The 20,308-nt window shown below is 34.7% G+C and overlaps 1 protein-coding gene across 3 annotated transcripts in view; it reads left to right on the forward strand.

Annotated features, from left to right (window-relative positions):
* The window catches only part of FSTL5 (follistatin like 5), a 253,572-nt gene that overhangs the window by 123,280 nt on the left and 109,984 nt on the right, over window positions 1–20,308 (forward strand). For all 3 annotated transcript variants that reach the window (XM_062493697.1, XM_062493698.1, XM_062493699.1), the window contains exon 5: window positions 9,539–9,659. In XM_062493697.1, the coding sequence (XP_062349681.1) occupies window positions 9,539–9,659 (121 nt within the window). The remainder of the gene's footprint in view (window positions 1–9,538; window positions 9,660–20,308) is intronic.

The following is a 20,308-nucleotide window of genomic DNA, read 5'->3' on the forward strand; positions in this document are numbered from 1 at the left end:
AGATGTATTATAGAAGTGGAAAACAAATAAAATAATGAGGTTGATCACTTCTGTAATCTTAAAGAAGTATTATTGCTTTATCTTAGGGCTAGAGAAGTATAGAAGAAATCTTGCGAAGAGAGTTAATGGTGGTCTCTAAATAACAAATTTTAACTAATTACAGATCTAAACCAGTAATTACTGCTCTGGTAGCCATAGCAGCACTTGCTTTAACCTACCTAAAAGGATTGATTCTATTAAAGTGTTGACGGAGCAAATGAACTTTGATTTACTAGAGGTCTGTGTTTGAGAAACCTAATCATGGCTAAACTGTATTAATGAGTATAATACTAGGCAGCCGATTAAAATTTTAAGAAAAGTTGGATTTTTTTAGATGTGAGTGTTGATCATTATCTTGTTTTGAGTTGCATGGCAGTGTTAAGAAATAGTCTGGAGTTATAATTTCCATACAGATAACTTCGAAAATTATAATCACAGTTCCAAGGACAAGAGGGTGATTGAAAATATAGATATCATGTCAACTACTGATACACTATTTCAAAAGATTAATTTAAAAATATTTTTCTGTACTTTTGTAATGTTGGTTTTTCCTGCTGCTTTTAGATTCTATCATAACTTCAACTTTTAAGGGACTTTGGTGCCTTTATATATCTTAAAAATAAGAATTTAGATATAAATAAGTATATTATATACTTATATGCTATATGAATAGATAATATAGATAGGAATCGCATATATAGATTTGTAAACCATATTTAATTCTTATCTATTCAGTTGCTACATGTATACTTTTCCTTTCTGTGTGTGTGTTAAACATATTTAAAATAATAATTAAAAATCATCCATTATTATGTTTTCAAGCTTTCTATATACACTTTTCTCAACATGTTGGTTTTTTTTTTTTCTATAAAGAGGAAATTATAATGGCAGATGTAAAGTAGTGCTTTTTCACAAGTATGGAAACAAGTCAGCCTTAAACCCCAAATATTTGGGATTTTGTTTTGCTAAAATTCTTTGCAGAAATATCAGATTATTCAGCCTGCAGATTAGTGTAAAGTGAATTCATTGTTGCAAGTTGTTGTTGGCTTTGTTTTTGTATGGTTTGACAAGAGACACAATTAACCCCATGAGGGACCAATGCTGTAGCAGTCTGTTCCTGAAGGACTGCACCCTTTGGAAGGGACTGATGCTGGACCTGTTCATGAGGAACTACATCCCATGGGAAGGACTCATGTTGGAGCAGTTCATGGTGGACTGTCTTCTGTGGGAGGGGAAGAGAGAGAGGAGTTCTCCTTCTAAGGAGGAAGGAGTAGAAAAGAGAACATGCTGGGAGTCTCAAAAAATCAATTTGCCACTGTTGGCCAGGTCCATTCTCTGTCCCAGTTTGACCCATTTCTGGTTTTGGAGTGCTTCTGGGATTAGTCTGGAGGCAGAGGTCACACTGTGGGGTTACCTGTTTTACAGCAGTATATAAATTCCTAGCTATAATCCTAGTCCTGAATCAGGTGTTTATATGGGGCCTCTGCTCCCCAGTGCCTCTTCCTATGCTCCTCCCTTTCTACAGACCATATTAGGTGGCTGGGTATGAATACCTTTCCTTCTGGAGTGTAGGCCCACCTTCCTTCATGGTATGTCCCTTCCAGATCAGTGATTAACTTCAGATCCTCTTTTTTATAATTTGGCTTTGTTATAATTTGGCTTACCTTCAAGGGAAATTTTTCCATCTGGAATTAAAGCTCCTTCCATTTCTACCTCTTTCCTGGCTGCTTCTTTTGCCTCTCTGTCTGCCAGCTCATTTCCTTTTTCTAATTCCCAATTTGCTTTTTGATGTGCTCTGATGTGCACAATGGCTATTTTCTTTGGAAGCTGTACTGCTTCTAACAACTTCAGAATTTCTTCTGCATGTCTAATGTTTTTCCCTTTGGAGTTCAATAGTCCCCTTTCTTTCTAGATTGCTCCATGAGCATGCACAACTCCAAAGGTGTACTTTGAATCTATATACGTGTTCATGTTCTTACCTTGGGCCAATTCCAAGGCTTGGGTCAAGGTGATTACTTCTGCCTTTTGTGCAGAGGTATTGATGGGCAATTGCTCTGACTCTGTAACTTCATGGCAGGGGGTGACAGCATATTCTGTGTGCCTTCTGCCATTCAAGACATAGCTCCTTCCATCTGTGAACCAGTTGTCTGCATTTTCCATAGGAGTATCCTTCAGATCCAGGTGACTTGAGTACATTGCTTCAGTGTTTTCCAAGCAGTCATTGTGCACTGGCTCACCTCTGTTTCCACTAAGGGAAGAAGATGGATTGACAGTATTAATGACCACAAAACGACTGCAGCCCCCATTTCTTGTCTGCCTTCTCTCCTCGGGAGGGAGAATATAGAGAATATTGTCAGTGAAGTTAAGCCCCTTGGAAGAAAGTTTTTAATATTTGGTTTTATTTCTCATTTATCTTACTCTTGCCTGAATTGAATTCAGTTATTTTGTCCCCAGGTTAAGTCTGTTTTGCCCATGACAGTAAATGATGTGTGATCTCTCCCTCACTTTATGTTGGCCTGTGAAACTTTCATTAACCAGTCAGGGTCAACCATCTACAGGGAGACATTACTGAACTCCTGAAAATGTTCTCAGGATTAGGAGAATTTTTCTCAGCTGTGCTCACAGTCAAAATTTTGAAGTCTCCAGAGTTGTCGTAAATAATAGTTCCTGTCTGCATTTTAAATATAATCATATTAGGGGATATGAAAAGCAACATACTTGCTGTAGAAAACAAGGACTCCTGAAGTTAATTTATGTTCGTGTGGATATTGAAGCTCAGTTTATAGTGCATCTTAAATTTTACATCTCGTCAATCTTGCTGTGCAATCAGGCCCTTGGATTGCATTTATTATCTCATAGGTCATCCTACCTAATGTAAAATTGAAATGAATCTGTTGGAGATTGGAAATGGTGACAGCAATATTCCAATTTTATTGCTGTATTTTGATCAAAAGTCATAAAGTTATTGAATTTGCATCTTGATACAAGAGAAACAAATATTCCTCTCCCAGAAAAAGCAAAATTCTTATTAAAACACTAATTCAAATAGTAAGGAAGGTTTGGGGTTCTTTTGTTTTGGTTTTGTTTTGTTTTTTTTGTTTGGGTTTTTGTTTATTGGGATTTTTGTGGTTTTGTTTAGTTTCTGTTTTTTGTTTTTTAAATACTTCAAGTATGATAGCAATACATTAAACATTGGCAGACTTTTTCCTACTTTTTGAGCAATTCTAGCATCTGGGTATAATATTTTTCATGGCTTTGTAGTCCAATAGAGAATTGCAGCTAAAAAATAATTTTAACTCCAGTACACTCTGTAAATGTAGTAGGAAAACAGTGGGGTTACATAGCTCCATGCAGGCTAAATGGACATTTTTTTCCAGTATAAATTCTTCTTTTCCTTGACTGCTTTAATAGCTGAGTCTGACTCATTTAATGTTTTAGTTTCCAAATCCTGTATTGGCAAGTGAGATAGGGCTTGATTTTGAAAGGACTTATGAATTTAATATTTTAGACCATTCCATTTTTAGAAATATATACGAACCAGAGAGAGTATTTATCTTTCCAAACTGCAGGCTGAGAAATAGGCAGAATTCTCATCATCATCATCATCATCATCATCATCACAATCTCTGGTCAGCATATCTGCAAGGTTTCCAGCAGGATGAGGTGGTTCCTTGAAGGGTTTGGTTTGTCTTTAAAGCATTTTGGCACATTTTAAATGAATCCAAAATAATGGTAGGTAATTTAATCTTCTGGTTAGCCATGAATGTTCAGTTGTTAACAGACTCGTTTGTTTATCTATTTTATCTTATGCAAAACCAAACCAGAATTTAATAAAAATCTGTACATCAAATACCAGTGTTTCTATCACTGCAGTCTGCTTGATTACTGTATGTTGTTTTTGCTGTATAGAAGAGCAGAAGTGTTATGGGTAGGCTTGGGAATAAAATGTGTTTTTCCAGTAATGAATGCAGTTATTCTGCTATGGTAGAACTGTCATTTTATAAACGAGCCTTTTCTGGTTGCCATCAGTGAAAGATTAATAGGATCTAAGAATGTTTCATTTTGCTCAACAATGAAATTCAGGTTCCTTTTTTGATGGAAGAAATGTGTGAAGTGAAATAATCTATACATTTTTGGACTTAAAGATGCTTTTAAAAGTTTATTTCTTACACTATTGATCTAAGAAAGCAAATTTTTACAGTAAAAGGAAGTGACATAGCCTGAAAGCAAGTTGAAAATACTGCTGCTACTACTACTACTATTTTTTAATTCCTCTTCCTTTCTCCCCTTTCAATAATCAGTTTTTAGATTCAAAGAAAGAGGTTAGCATCCTTATTTATTAACTAGTATCTGTAATTTCAAATACCTGAATATGTTTCTTTTATTTACCAGGTTAACATAGGACAAATGAAAGCGCATTACATTTCTATAAAAACTCATCCTTGCTTCTGCAAAAAACAAAATAAATACCCCAAAGTTATTTTGGTTTTATTTCTGTATTAATGATAATACTTTTGCACTTTATGCTAGTGGATTCTTCATGGGTCTTGTTTGCAGAGGCTCAACTTACATAAATTTAATCTCTCTGTCAGAGTTTGTTTCTTAAACTGATCAAAATACTTGGTTGGACCTGGGCATTTGAATTTTTACCTTCATGACTTCTCATTTTGCATCTAATTAGTGTTGTTATTAAGAGTTACTTGGAGGGCTTGGAACTCAGAGAAGGGATCACGAGTCTATCTCCTCTTCGTGTTTTTAATCATCTTTGGTTTTAACTACATGTATCCACTATGTAACTTCATGACACATAACCAGAAGAAATTTTTGCATGTTAAGTTATAGTTCTATTTATTTTCTGCTATTAATTAGGGACATATTTAGGTTTCATTATCATTTTTCACTATCACTAATCTAGGAAAAACTAAACATGTGCTATGTTCAATTGTAGGTTCAAAATAAAAATAAGAACCCTACATGAGACTTTGAAATTGGGGGAAATTAAGACTCTCTTAGCAATTAGTAGTGAGATAAAGCTTACAAACACTGTGATTGTCAAACAAACTCTTAACATCTTGATCTTTCTTAGGTGCCTTTGGTTTTATCCAGTAGCAGCATTTCCCATTATATTCTTGCAGGCTCCGAAGGAAGCAGGAGCAAGCTTCATTTCTTGAGAAGCTTCAAGGACTGGTGCTAACTGGAAGTGGACACATAGTACAATGGTTCCAGATTTTGTTTGCACCCATTGTTTCATCTTGGTTAAGTCCAGAGGCACAGCCTCAGGGTGCTGGTGGTTCCAGATTTAGTTCTGAGATGCAGAATTTTATCCAGCCTGTCTATGTGGCCCTAATACCTATTCTGGTCTTATACTGTGAGCTAGGCATCTATCGCATTATGTTTGCAGACACCTAAGGACGCATTTATATCTTCGGAGAAAGACCTTTAGGTCTTCCCTCTACTAAATGCAGAATTGGAAAGGCAGGGAAATGTGCCTCTCAATGGAGTAGTTGTCAGAAAGACATATCTGAGGTATGTAACTTGGTTAGTTTGGGATAGTATTGAAGTAATACCTTCAAATGAAACTGAGCACATGCCTTTGTAGGCCACTAGGTGTGGGTTTAGCACTTTTGGTCGGGGATCTCTGCATCCTTCTGTGATGCACATGTATCTTTACATATATCAAAAGTATCACACCAAAATGGACACCAAATAGAGGATTGTGTTGTTGCCCTACAGAACTTGGAGGTAAATTATAAAACTGTTGATTTAACTAGATTAATGGAAGCTAAAGCAAGGAACAATTTACCAACCTTTATTATCAATTTGGTTTCATAATTAATTAATTATTTTAATTTATAAAATGCTGCTGTGGAAGATGGTGGAACAAGTAATTGAACAGCCCCTTCCCCCCCCTTATGCAGTCAGAATTAATTTAAAACACAGTTCTCACGATGTCTGGTGTTTGATGTACTTTGTGTTTTATCAAGCACTGAGTGGCACTGTTGTGATAAGGTACCTGCTTTTAAGGAAGATGGACACATTAACTGACTGACTGTATTTGATTTAAAGGAAGGTTTTGTTTGTAGTTGTATTTATGTAGCATTTGCCTTGGGGAGGTACATAAAGACCATTCATCACGGGCAAGTGAAAAAACTCTGACCAATAGCACTTCAGGTGAGGTGGATAAATCAAGGATGTATTATGTTGTTTGTGGTCTAGTTTCATAACATCTGCAGATTTTTTATTTTGACTGTCAGAAATCAGATAAAAAGGAATGAAGCAATCTATTCTGATGTGCAGTTTGTCATTTTTAATCAGATTACTTTTCCCAGTGTTCTAATATTTGGAGTAGTACTGACTAAATTTCTGAGAGGCTCTTAACCGAGGTAACAGTATGATGTTTAATAGGAAATAGATAACTGTGTGCCATATCTTTTAGAAATTTAATCTTTTCCAGAAAATGCAAATCCTTCCTCCATGTTTCAAAGAGTATTAAATTCTGATGGATAAATTTCATTTTTTGGAAAAGACATATTTAATTTGAAAATATAGCTAAGTTTATGATTTTTCATTATTTATGGGGTTTCACAATGACCCATGAAGAGTTTTTCTGTATATTTTGCATTTACCAGTTTGTAATATTGAAAGTAAATGCTTCATTGTCTTAATGAAAATTCAAACTAAAAATTGTGGGCATAAATATTTGAGAACTTTCTCTGGTATTAATTTTCCATTTACAAGTTGGAAATAAAATAATCCATGTTTGATTTTTGTGGAAAAATCATAAAATTGTGCAGAAAATCTTAATCAGGCTTTAATCTTTATAGTAATTAGTTTGTTTCTAGGGTGTGATTTGCTAATTTTTTTCCCAGTTTTTCTTCTGCCTCCCTAACAAATCACCATTTAATTTAACCAAGGAGCAGACAGTCTAGGTTTAAAGAATTGGCTTAAGAAACAGTTTCCTTGCATTTTACTCTTCTCCATGGACAGAAATTAATAGATTAATAGATTTAAAAATTGAAGGTGCTTTGTTGGAACATCTGTGAAGCACAAGTGTGATAACATGATGGTGTAGAGTCTCATATGGCTTGTAACTTCATATCACAGTTGATCTGCACTTCAATTTGCTACAGAAGCAGATAATCTTTCAAAATCCAAACCCCCACACCCTGAGTTGTACCTGATTCTGAGTTGTATCTCATGTGATTGAATATTAGTGTCTCTCCCCTTCAAAAGGAAAAGCCAACCGACAACCCAAAAGTTCCATGAAGGTTATTTTTTCTTCTGATCACAGAGTTGATCGGATCCACAGATCCCATTGGAAAACTGGGAGGTGGCTAGATCCTGCACAAGAGAACTTATGTTGGAACAGCTCTTATAGCAGGAATTCACAGACAATGAAGATTAATCATCATATGAAATCACTTCTGTATCTTCTAAAATCTATCCTCAGAGACTCACAGTTTGTAGAGTTTATCAACAGAGAGTGTATTTTCCAAAGAATGCTGCAGTATATCACCAGCATGAAATGTATGTACAGAAACAGGCATTGAATCGTTTATCTTTAATCAAAATGATAGGTTTACTGTAGACAAAAATTAAATAATTTTCAGAATGATTAAATGCACCTGTTTGTAGTATCATTATTTGAAATAGCAGAATCATTCTATCCAATTTTGTTTTAAATTATGATTCTTCTTTTTAAAAATATTATACTTTTCATGTATAATTGGTCAATTTGAAGAGATAACTGATTTTAGTTCAAATAATGGAAGCTGAGAACACTAATTTTAAATTTAAAATGTGGTGCTATAAAGCCAGGTGCTTTGGGGATTTAAAAAAGGTTTTCTTCAACCTTAGATGTAAAGTTTAATCCTTATTTGTACAATTGAAGGTAGTGAAAATGAGCATTTAAAACAATGAAACAATGAAAGGAACAATGCTTCCCATACTGAATGCTTGTGGCCTTGAAATTTCAGTGGTTGCTAGATGTTCCAATACACACAATTACATATTTAGTACTCCTTCTATAACTGTAATGGGTTTAGAGTTACTAATTTTTCCCAGACTACATTTTTGTCCTTTATGTACCAGCTGCAAGATCTACACAATTTCATATTTTCTTAATTCACTTTAATGTGAACTCAATAAAAAGGCTTTTAAAGGATGGGAAGTAGTTAGCAGCAATATTCAGGTAGCATAGTATGTATTTTTAATTGATAATAGCAAAAGGTGCTTTTGTAGTGATTTTTCTCATCTTTCTAAATGGTTTTCATACTCTCTAATGTACTAACAAGGTGATTATCCTTTATAATGCTTTTATATTATTATGTAGGAGATGACTTCTGGTAGCATAAAATGTTTGTGTCTTTTCTTTTCCTCTAACGCTCCTGTTATTCCCTATTATTCTTTTAGATACTTTGTATTTACATGAATAGTAACTGAATTAATTCCTTTGCAGAACAGCTGAAACACAAAAGCTCCTGTATCCCTTGTTTTTCAGAATATATTCTCTGTTGATGCAAATATAGTAATGGTTCTGCAATTATCATAGGAGACTGATAAAGGGTTGGAAGAGTAATTATCTTACCTAGGAATTAACTATAGTTATATTTTTTTCTGTGCCTAATATAAATCTGTAAACTAAGCAATATTACAATGAAAAGTTACATTAGTTTTGGCTCCTTCAGTTGTGTGGTAGTACTTCCAGTATATGCCCCATGTACTATGAAAATTCTAAATCACTCTCAGCATCTTAAAAATTCCTCAGCTGGAATCTAAGTAGTTCTCTATGACATACACAGACCTAAAACAAAATGGTGCATATGTTAATGGACATTTCTCTGGGATAAGTTCATCAGAGTGAAAAATCTAACATCTATTAATTTTGATCTATTTACAAATCGTATGTGTCCCCCACTGAGAAGCAGGAGTCTTTTCAGGTCAGCTACTTATGTAACGGGTTTTGATAAGGTAATAGTCTTGTCAAAATCCTGTAAGAACTTGATACAATTAGTAGGGTAGTAAGAGTTTATATTAGCTATATTTGAAAGCGTCTGCATTTGGTTTCTGTGGTTAGAAATTAGAGGAAAAATACACTATCCCATTTATTCTTGGGAAATTAATATTGTAGGTATATTTGACTGTTTCTTAATCACCATTCCTGTACATATAAAGTAAAACCAGCTTTAAAATTCCCAATGTCTTTAGAGTGCTTCAGTCTATCTTCAATATACACATATATATATTTATATATATATGCTGTCTATATTAAAAAAAAACTTTTGTGTGATTTCAGAGAATCTGTCCTAAAGGTATTAACTTTTAAAAGTGTAATAAATAATGACAAAGTAACTGGAAATCCTTGACTTTATGCAGTTGCAGTACATTGCCCCACAGCAACCTTAAAATTATCTATTAAATGATTATTAGAAATAATTAATTATACCAGAGAACCTCTAAGAGCTCAAATGTAATTTCATGGTTATAATTTTCTTGTCAGGTAATAAAACGGGATGAGCTTGGCAAGGAACCGTCTGGCTGCTCTGTGTTCGATTTGCTGAAATATGATGATTATAATGGTGACAAGCACCTAGCTCTAGAAGAATTCTATAGAGCATTTCGTAAGTACCAAGACTAGCCTGTTCGTTGAGTCTATTTTCTCTTTCTTGCTTTGTTTTTCTAAATGGTAGTTTTTTTTGATTTTTGAAGCCTGAAACATCTGTATGCTGTACTTAACTTAGTGCAGTTTAATAGTCATGAAAGAGCAGAAAGCTTTTTAGCAGAAATAAATGATACCCAGTAGCTTCTAGATTTATGAAGGAATTTGGTAATGGAGAATTCTTGGATAGTCTTTCTTGATGCCAACATGCATTGATAAGTCTGTGTTGTGCACAAGTGGCAAGTAGTGTGGTCAAGACGTAATCAATGGAACCGAAATACCTCCCTGCACCCTTTGTTTATGAGTGCTGATCAGAGCATTTTTGACAAACCCAGCAACAGATGTGCCACTTCTATTAGGTGCCTTATGGCTTCACAGGATTTGTGATGTAATTTTGCGAGTTATTTGCTCTCTGGATGCCAAAGGGATCTTAGGACAAATGTATGTAGCACAAACAAACATCTTTACCAAACCACTGGGTTGGCAGACAAAAGATGTTAAGATCTTTTATACAGTATGTTAAAGGTAATATCCATATATTTTGTTATATCCAGGTCATTTTTCACTCTTATTTACCTCAAATTTAAGATTCAGTGATGAAATCTGACCTTGGTTTAAAAGTTCTTGCTGCTAACTCAGTAACATGGCAGCACAGAAGATAAGTTTGTCCAAAATTCTTTTTATAATTACTTATTATACATTGACTAGTCCATTAATGTATCTTCATTTTGAGTAATTGCAGGCTGTTGCTTTATGTCTTCTTGTAGTTTAGCTTTGGGCAGATGAGCACTCAGCCACTTTAGGTGATATCAAATGAAAAAGGGATAAAAAACTGCTTAACATTTAAAACTGTACAATAGTGAATTGATATTAAGAAAAAAAATAGATGCATGGAAAGCAAGAAGAATAAACATGAAATGAATGATCAAGACAGACTGCCTGAAAGTATCTTAGTTTTGACCATTGAATTAGATTTTTATTTCTCTGAGGGTCTTTCAGAAAGTGTGGTTTTGTGATGCAGCTTAGCTGAACAAATTACTGCTCCTAAAAATAACTTGATCCTCCTTCCTGAGGTTATCTGACTGCCTTTCTTGCAGTGTCCTAAGTCACAGTCTCTCCTCTGAGTCATTTACTAAGTCAGCAGAAAGATATTCACCTTCCACATACCACCCCAATCCTGTTGTGTGACCTGAATTGATTAAGTGAAAAGTCAGACCATAACTCATGCAAAAAAGTGTGAGCACAGCCAAGAAATAAGGTGGAGGAAGAAAATGGGAGATATTACAACACTGTGATGGTGAGATAAATTAATTCATCTGCATTAGCAAAACACTAAATACCTTAATTTCTTTTTAAAAGTTGTGATACAAGTTTGGCTTACAAAAATATAGAAATTTATATAGCATCTTTAGAAACACACTTATTAGCTATGATTATATGGCTCAATGTTGTACTTCTAGATCGTGATTAAGTGCAGAGGTGTAGAAATTGATATAGAAGCCTTTATCATATACAGCAATCAAAGAAGGTTAAAGACATGTTTAAAGCATTAGCATGATTTTGCAAACACTGTATTAGTGGAAGCACAACATTGTTCTTCCAAATAAGACTTTGATGGGTCTCTGAGGGACTATTTTGCACAGTTATAAAACTCCAGACATAAGAATAGCTTTCTGTTATATATTTTTAATGGGCTTTTGAATAATGAGAATAATTTCCATATGGTACATTAAGCATTGCCTTAATATTAATGTTAATGAAAACATTAGATTCTGTAAGATTAGGAATCATTTAGGTTTCTTTGTTGCAGTGGATAAGACCCTATTTAAAACTATAAAGCTATCTTGGAAGATGATTTCTAGAGTAAGATTCATTCTTCTATGTCATGAACAAAACTTAGATGTATTCATTACATATTGAAAAAAAAAATAACCCTAAAACCAGCTGCTGCTTCATTGTATGGTGTGTGTCCAGAAAGCCAAAGAAATGTGACATAATATTAGGCTCTGTAATGAAGATAAAATAAATACTCTTGAGGTAAATTTGAGGATTAACTGTAGTTCCATTTCATTTTGTCTAAAGAGAGTTTGAGTTCAGTCAGTTTGGCCTATCTCACCAGCATTAACAAAAATTATATAATGCTATAAAAGTACAGTAAGCTAAGCAAAACCAAAACAAATTGAATGTGGCACCTACCCACTCGACTACTGTTCTTATGGCTAAGGAAGATGACACAAAGCTGAAACCAAGCTCTCCACACAAGCCATGCCAGCCCAAGGTGAAGCAAATGTGACAGCCCCTGAAGCCTGTGTTATTGGCCTATGGCAAAGCTTGTGAGATGTTACTAGTAATGCAAAGTCTGGATTTACCAGGATACAGAGAATTAATATAGACACAGGGCCAGATCCATGCAGGGAAATGTATACAAGAAGCACTCACAACATGTCTTCCACACACTAATCCACAAAATGTATCTCTTCAATTCAATACCCACCTACAAAATAGTGAAACATTTTAATTTTCTTCAATAAAGTGACATAGGAAGGTTGTAAAGATTTATTCCAAATAGAAATAAACCTGGCTTTTTTTTCCAGGGTTTTCTTTAAGTACGTAATATTTTCAAGTTTACATTCTATTTTATTCTACCAAAATGATTTCTTCTTTTTCTTATGATATTACATTGTAATTATATGTTGTAACTTCAAAATTATTGGAAAAGATAATTTGTTACTGGCTCGGATATTTTCAAACATCTAGAACAAATAGAAAGTAAAGCAGGAAATGTTTTTTTTCCAAATTATTTTCATAGCTCTCTAATGAGTAAAATATTATAACTGAGTAATGGTATTTGTGGGGGATTGCCCTCTAAAATTACAATGTTATTTGTTATTTGGAGACATTTAAAAGACTTAGCCATTGATTTAAATGAAAAAGTGCTTCTAGAATTTTTGACATCTTGCATGATCCCATCAATTGAACTTGACAGTGTTTTTCATGTTGTTTTGTTTCTATGTCTACCATTTTAATGCACCCATGGAACCTAATATCAGTTGAATACCTGCTATTCCCAGTGGAACTGCCTCTATCCCTAATTGTAGTAAAGGGGTGGACTTGAGAAATGTCAAGTTCTCATTGAAGTTTGCACAACTGCTAGAATATGTGCTACTGACTTTTATTCACTCAAAATAGCAGTGAAGAAAATTTGGCTTTGTAATGATGGAGGAATTTATCCTATTCAAAGCTTCCACACAGAATTCAAAGGAGTTGTTTGGGTCAGGTTTTTTTTGTGTTTTTGTTTTTTTTTTTAAATTTTATTTTTTAATTTGTGTAACAGAAATCAGAGTCATATGTACACCAAAGAGCTATTGCAAGGTGGTAGAGGATGGGCAGGGCGTTAGGGGTCACAGCATCACTTTTTTTATGCATGGCAATACAAGGTACAACAATGCTACAAGGGTTATTTTCAAGCTGATTTGTACCTAGCACTGCTAAAATAGAAAATGTACAATACTTAACAAAATATCCTTTAAGTCATATTTGAATTTGATCAACATTAGAGAGGTCTAATTTTCTATAGGTAATTGTCCATCAGCATTCTTTATTAAGTATAGAAGAACTTTTGAAAAAATAATGAGAAGGCTGGAGAAGGTGTGAGAGAAGGCATAAGGGAAGTTTGTGTCCTCAGCCTTGGCCTAAAAAGGGGATAGTGATAATCAAGCACATTACTGGCGTGCACTTTTCCAGCTGTGATTTCAAATAGTATTTAAAAATACTTAGGTAAGATTTTGAACACAGATAGGATTAAAAATCATCTTCACTGTGGTGTTGAGCAAACGACTCCATTAAACAGTTTCTTTTTAAAGAATTAGGCAATTGCATTTATTTAAATATGAATTCCTGTATTTAGAATTAATTATCAGTCTTGTTTCATTAGCATTTGCAGGTAGGATTTTTTTCATTGACATAGTTAATTAGAAATTTTCCTCACAACTACCAGCAATTCTATTTTTAACTTCAGCAGTAGAAAAGGAACCACCTTAAAAGATGAAGCGTAGGCTGTTTTAAAGGTATTAATATGCACATAATTTTATATCTATACATACATACACCTACATGCTTGCTTGTATTCTGTGATATACTTTCAACAGTTCCATTTTATCTGACAAAATGGATACGCATTAGGCTGGACAGCTAAATGTGAATAACTATGTGCAATAGAATAAAAAACAAATCCATTTCCCCCTTCAGAAGGTCAGACACTGAGGCAGTAACTGACAAAGAAAATGGGCAAGAGGGTGCTCTCCGCCTTGACCATTTCTGCCAAGCCTCACAGAATGTTGCAAGCAGATGAAGATGCTTACTGGCTCCTGTAAAGTTTTACCTGTTGGCAAGACCACTGTGATTTTCTGGGTATAGGCAGTTTTCACTCATATCATGAGGGATAATATTTAGTGCCGTAGCATCGATCTCCTAATTATTTGTCTGTGATATTCCAGAACAGTTTAACTAGATCAATAGTGTGTGCAGAGAAGAACCTGAAAAATTACTTCCTCTAACACAAGTAGATAATGCAGAAAATTTAGGTCTAGCTAGATTTTTGAAGCCTGGGACTGAAGGAATCAGCTGGTTCAGTCCTCCACTGCCTTGGCCACCTCATGTAAAATTATAACCTAAAAGTGACCTAGTTCCATCTTAGTGTTTTGGTTTTGCTTTTCTGCATTCCTTCCTCAAACAGTCCCAAGCTAAAGGATTTTTTACCAGCAAATAATTTTTAGACAAGAAAGGATATATATATAACTTTTTCTGAAAGGGCAGGCAAAATCCTAAGATGAAGGAGCCAAACAAAAGCTAAAAAGGGTGTAGAATACAGTTTATATGTTCTATAAAGTAAATCTCAACCAGTGTGCTTCCTTTATGTTTCAAGGGTTTTCTTTCTTTGGTTAGTGTCTCCTGTGGTATCATGATAATTTTGTGTTCACTGTAAATGTTGTCTCCTTTTGTTTTTCTTCTAGTGTTCTTTTCTAAAATAAATAATCTTACTTGTTTTCCTCCCATAAAAAATATAATTTCAAAGCAGATACTTCAAGTGGCCTTCATGGTGGGCTGTAATATCTCAAGGCATAACACAAGCAAATAAATATAATAAATTATTCTGTTTGATCACTCAGCAGATGTATATGTAGGCACTTCTTTTGAAATTTCAGTAGAAGGAATGATGCTAACTAATTAATAACATTTAGCAATAAAACTGCATGCAATTAGTATAAACCCCAAATCTATTGTACATAATTGAATGAAGTGCTCTATGTAACAATTGACATCCTGCGTAAGATAAAGGGAAGAAGAACAGCAACATCTCTCAGTATTGATTTGTATTGTTAGTGTAGGACTATTCTTGATGCTGTCTTACGCTCAGAAAAAGGGGCCACAGAAGGGCTGTGGGCACTGAGGACTTGACTGAAAAATTACCTCATGACATACAAGGAAGTTTGAGAATTATCTAGGCAAAACAAAATATGGCCTAATCAGTCATTCTTCGGTTAACCACGCTTTGTAGTTTTGCTGGAATTACTTGAAGCATCACTTGACACTGTTAATGACATCTAAGCTGTTTTGCAGCTGTTTTGAAGCTGTTATTCAGGATCTTGTGTGTTCCTACTGTACACGCTTATACTATATGTATTTAAAAGTACCCTCCGTTTTGAAATGACATTCTGGTCACAGATGTCAAATTTGGGTTTCAAGCACTTCTTGTTGCTGAAGTATTTTATGAAGTGATTTATATACCTCCATTAATAGCAGATATTACATAAATTTTTTATCTGGTCTAAAATTACAGAACTTGCTTTGGGCTCATCTTGTAGGAGAAAGTTTGAGGCCAGTGACTAATATGATTGTCAAAATCAGTGCTTTGTTGTGTCTTGAATCATGTGGAAAGGAAGCAGACAGAATTTCCTATAAATACAGTGGTCATTACAAACACATGTGCTTAATTACTGCATTCTCTCAGTCCTGAAAAAGTATTCTAAAATATTACTATTTTCATTATAATACCTCTACTTCTATTTTAAGTTGTCAAATGCAATAATTACAGATGCATGTTCAGAAACTCTTTATGAAATGTGAATCTTTATTTCTGAAGCAAAATATACCAGAATTGAAAAACAAACAACCAAACAAACAACCCTACAACAAAAAAAAAAAATCTAAATTTTAAATGGCATATACTGAATTACTCAATGATGGAAATGAGACTTCCCACTGGATTCCTTAAGATACCTTGAACTCCATAAAGGCTACTCCAAAAATACCTTATGTAATTTATCTTTCAAATTGATTCAGTATGAAATCCCAAATATTGTATTTGGTGTGTAATCTGAGTCAGAGCTTTATGACTGTGATGAGTCTTCAATAGTAAAACATGTTAACAGATACTAGAGGAAACATTTTCTGAGGGAGCAAGAGACATTATTCTGTCTCCTGCTACTACTAATTCCTTTGCAGCAACAACTTGAGTGTATTAGATGGTTCCAGAGGGTGTTATATTTCACCACTAGCCTCTGAAAACACCAGTTAACATCATACTGAGCAGGAGCTGTTGGACTTCATGGTAATTTTTTTTTGCTCAACTTGATCTATCTCCCAAATACTTACCTGTGCTGTATGTATTTTCAGTCTAGAGAATCTCAGCTGGAAGAAAAGGCACCCTCTTCTATTGGTTGGGCTGAACTTTAAACTGATCATCAGAAACAAGGAAATATCTAAGGTTTTAAAATGTTGTTTCACAGATTGAAATAGTGTGCCTGAATTCTCTCACATGCCACTAAGTGAATCCATTTTGATACCAAATGATTTTTCTTCGTGTTTTGGGGGAATCAAGTAATGAATTTATGGCCACCATAGGTTTGCATGCATAAATAAAAGAAGTATTTCACAGGCTCTTTGGGCATCACACTGAAGAAACGAGGAGATTTTGTTTATGAACCTTGAGCTCTGCTGATCTCTAATCCTATCAGTGCATTTACCTGAAAGCTTTTGCCTGCTTTGGTGATGTAAGTTACTAGAGATAGCACTGTGAAATATGGAGGATTGCAGAGGATGAGGACTGGAACAAAACACCTTAGTTATAGTAGCTTTGTTTCAGACGAGAGGGTTGGTAGAGATTGACTTGCATGGCATTTGTTACTGGCTCAAAGTGCCAGAGAGTGAAGTCTTATAAGTCTTTCAGTGAGCTCATTCTGGAGAATGTCACAGAATGGTGAGGAAAAAATAAACACCAAACAATTACACATATTTGGTTACAGGTAGTAAAGTGCATCCGTAATTGATCTCTTGCTTATTTCTCAGGAAACAGTTATCTGTGGTGAGTTATAATATTGTTGCTAATATTTTTTTTTACATTGTGAATTATGAGAGTATTTTCATCTCTGCAGAGCAGTGTACATGTAAGATTAGTCTATGACTGATGTTCCAATGTTTACAAAAGCCTTTATGTAGGTGTTTTAATAAAATTTCAAGGAAAATTTAAAACTATAATTTATAATTAGTTTCCCTTATCAACTGTTTTAAGGGAAGCTCTCTTTCTGTTAACAAGGTGAGGTGGAGAGAAGATGCTATCAAAACAAAAGGAGTAATGACTGGGTATTAAAGGAGACAATCACCAGCTAATCGACAAGCCAAAACAGTAAATATCTCTACTTCAAGGCAGAATTACTCATCTGGAACTATCATGAATATTAATAGCTCATAAAGTATTATTTAGTAAGAAAGCAATTTGATTGATCCATTCATTGTTTTGCTTTTTTTTTTTTTTTTTTTGCCTACTGGTGGTTTTTAAATATCAATAACTAATGTTCATTTTAGAAAAGTGTTGCTTAGTAATTTTAACCAGAGAGGTCTGGTTTGGGTTTTTTTACTAACTCTTCTACTCTGTTTTCTTTGCTTTTTTTCCTCACATTTGGGTAAATAAAAATTTTAAATATCACTAGAAGAATGTAGAAGTTTTTTTGTGTGCTTTCTCGCTAGACCTTAGAGAAAAGTTACATTGCACTGTGAAGTTCTTTGTTGAATGTCCTCAAATATCCATTACATACTATAAGGAGAAATCGGCTTAAAAATATCTGCATTACAAAGAAATATATTGGAGAAGAAACCCTTCTAGTCCCCTTCATTGTTCATGTGGATTATGTTCCATTAAAGTTTTCTTATTGCAGGAAATTTCATTCTTAACTTAATTTATCAAAATAATAGGACAGTTCAAAGTTTTACTGTAGCATTTCTCCATAGCTTTTGAGTATGGTGTATTTTTTTCTCTTTAAGATCGTGATTCCATAGTGTGAAGGGTTTTTGATGTTGTATGCTTTTGCAGTTTACAAGTATCCTAGTACATATGTATTTTTTGGCTAAATGTGAAGGAAATATTTTATTGACTATGTCAAATAAAATTTTGATAAAATAGTTTTCAATGTTAAAATTATTAATTTCTTACATTTTAAATGATAAAAAAATTGATCATGGCATCAAAAAAGCATTTGAAATTATGTTCATTTCAAAAAATATGTTAAGGTTTGTTTTTTTAATAATACTGTTCTTTAACACATCCATTAATCTTACTGGTCTACTTTGTAACTGCTGCTAGTACATACATTAGAAAATGCTAATTGTTTTAGTACATTCACAAAGTGCTTGGATAAAAGGATTCCATCATGATAAATTGTTGTTTCTGACTAGTATTTAGCTTCATTTTTTGAAGTTATATATTGACTGAAGGAAAATACAACTTATATGTTGTTATATTTACTCAGTAATTTAGGATCAATTCATTCCAGTAGTGCTAGAACTACTCGGTATGTTTGAAGATATAAATGAAACACTTTATAATTTTTTTTTTTTTTTTAGTTTTTTTTTTTTTAATTTCGATAAATCTTAATCTCTTGTCATCAGGCATTTGCCTGGTTAGGGTAGCACAAATCTCTTAAGTGTTTGTAAGTAGCTTCTAATATACTGTCACTGCTAAGAATAGTTGTATGTGCATAGAGTTAAGGAGTGTGTCGCGCCAGAATTTAGGCTGCTAAAACTCAGTATAAATATTGACAACTGTATGGGTAGGGCAGAAAGAATATTGACAACTCCAGTCAAAGTTATTTCAGTGGTCTGTGATATTGTAAACTGTGAGACTAATTGATTCTCACCACTTCTAGCTTTCCAAATCTTCAGAAATTAACATCTCATAATTGCACTTAGTATTGTTTATGTATTCAATAGAGAGTTACATATGAGCTGAATTCAATAGGAATGTTTATATATGTATGGGTTGCATATATTTGATAAAATTGTCTATCATGAAATAGATAAAATTGTCTGACTCCACTCCCTCTAGTCACTGCAGCCCTTAATTTAGCTGGATGAGTATTATCTGAGATGTGTAGACGCAACACTTAGGAACATGGTTTAGCGTGGACTCCTCGGTGCAGGATTAAAATTGGAAATTGTGGTGGTTTGTAGTATTATTATTATTATTCCGTAAGAAAGGAAAGGAACTAGATATTGAATTAATTCCCTGTGAGACCCTTGGCAGTTTCTTTAAACCTGACAAAAAACAGTGTCTGATTTTTAATATTGACGCATTGTTACACCAATGCAAAAGTTAGTGCACCTTTGTGAACACACATGTAAAGACCAACAAACTCCAGGGAGCCCTCTTTCTTTCTTCCACCTGAGCACAGGTAACAAGGCCGGTCAGCTTGGCGGGAGGGCCAGCCCAGGGACACGTGTCCCACAGGGGGAAGGGTCGAGCCGGGTCCCATTCTGGTGGGGTCCTCTGGCTCCCATGCAGCGCCAGTCAAGCTGGGTTTCCCTCCCCAGTGCGGCTAGGCAGGCCAGTGTCTCAGCTGGAATGCTGCTGCTGTTGTCACACCAGGAACCGCGGGGCCCTGGGAGCAGCTCTGGGAAGGCCAGCCCGTCCCACCTCAATCCATGCAGTCCAGCATGGGCTGAGCCAGGTCCCCTGGAATGGAACGCAGCTGGAGAAACCATCACCATTTCTGGCTGAGTCCTTGCTATCCTGAGCCAGCCCACACACATATATATATATATATATATATATATATATATATATACACACATAAATAGCTCTGGGCCACCACCCAGCAGGGATCACATGACTATCTGCATGCCCGTGCAAGATATTAACTCCCTCACTGCACAGATGACAACTGCAAACCTTCTATCCTCTCTCTTGAGTGAAAGAAAAGGACAGAGATGAAGACACGCACAGAGACAGCATGAAGACATTGAGGTCAGACAAAAAGGGTTAGGTCTTTCATGGGCAGGAACAAAGAGATGTCTTGGACCTAAATACTCTTGTAAGCTATGAAGAAGATGGATAAATCAGATTCTTTTTTCCATGTAACTCATAGAAATGCATATGGGGTGGTGGAGCGTTCATATTGTAAACATGGGCAAAGGCATTTGTGCTGAAGTAAGCAAGTGTTGAAGTAGCTGTGATTCCATGAGAAGTTTGAACAGAGAGAGAGAAGAGTGTGATGCCCTTCGCCCCCAGGGATGAAGAAAAGATCTCTGCTCCCAGTATTGAAAATTATTTCAGAATTA

Source organism: Cinclus cinclus, chromosome 5 (genome assembly GCF_963662255.1).
Source record: "Cinclus cinclus chromosome 5, bCinCin1.1, whole genome shotgun sequence".
Classification (NCBI taxonomy): domain Eukaryota; kingdom Metazoa; phylum Chordata; class Aves; order Passeriformes; family Cinclidae; genus Cinclus; species Cinclus cinclus.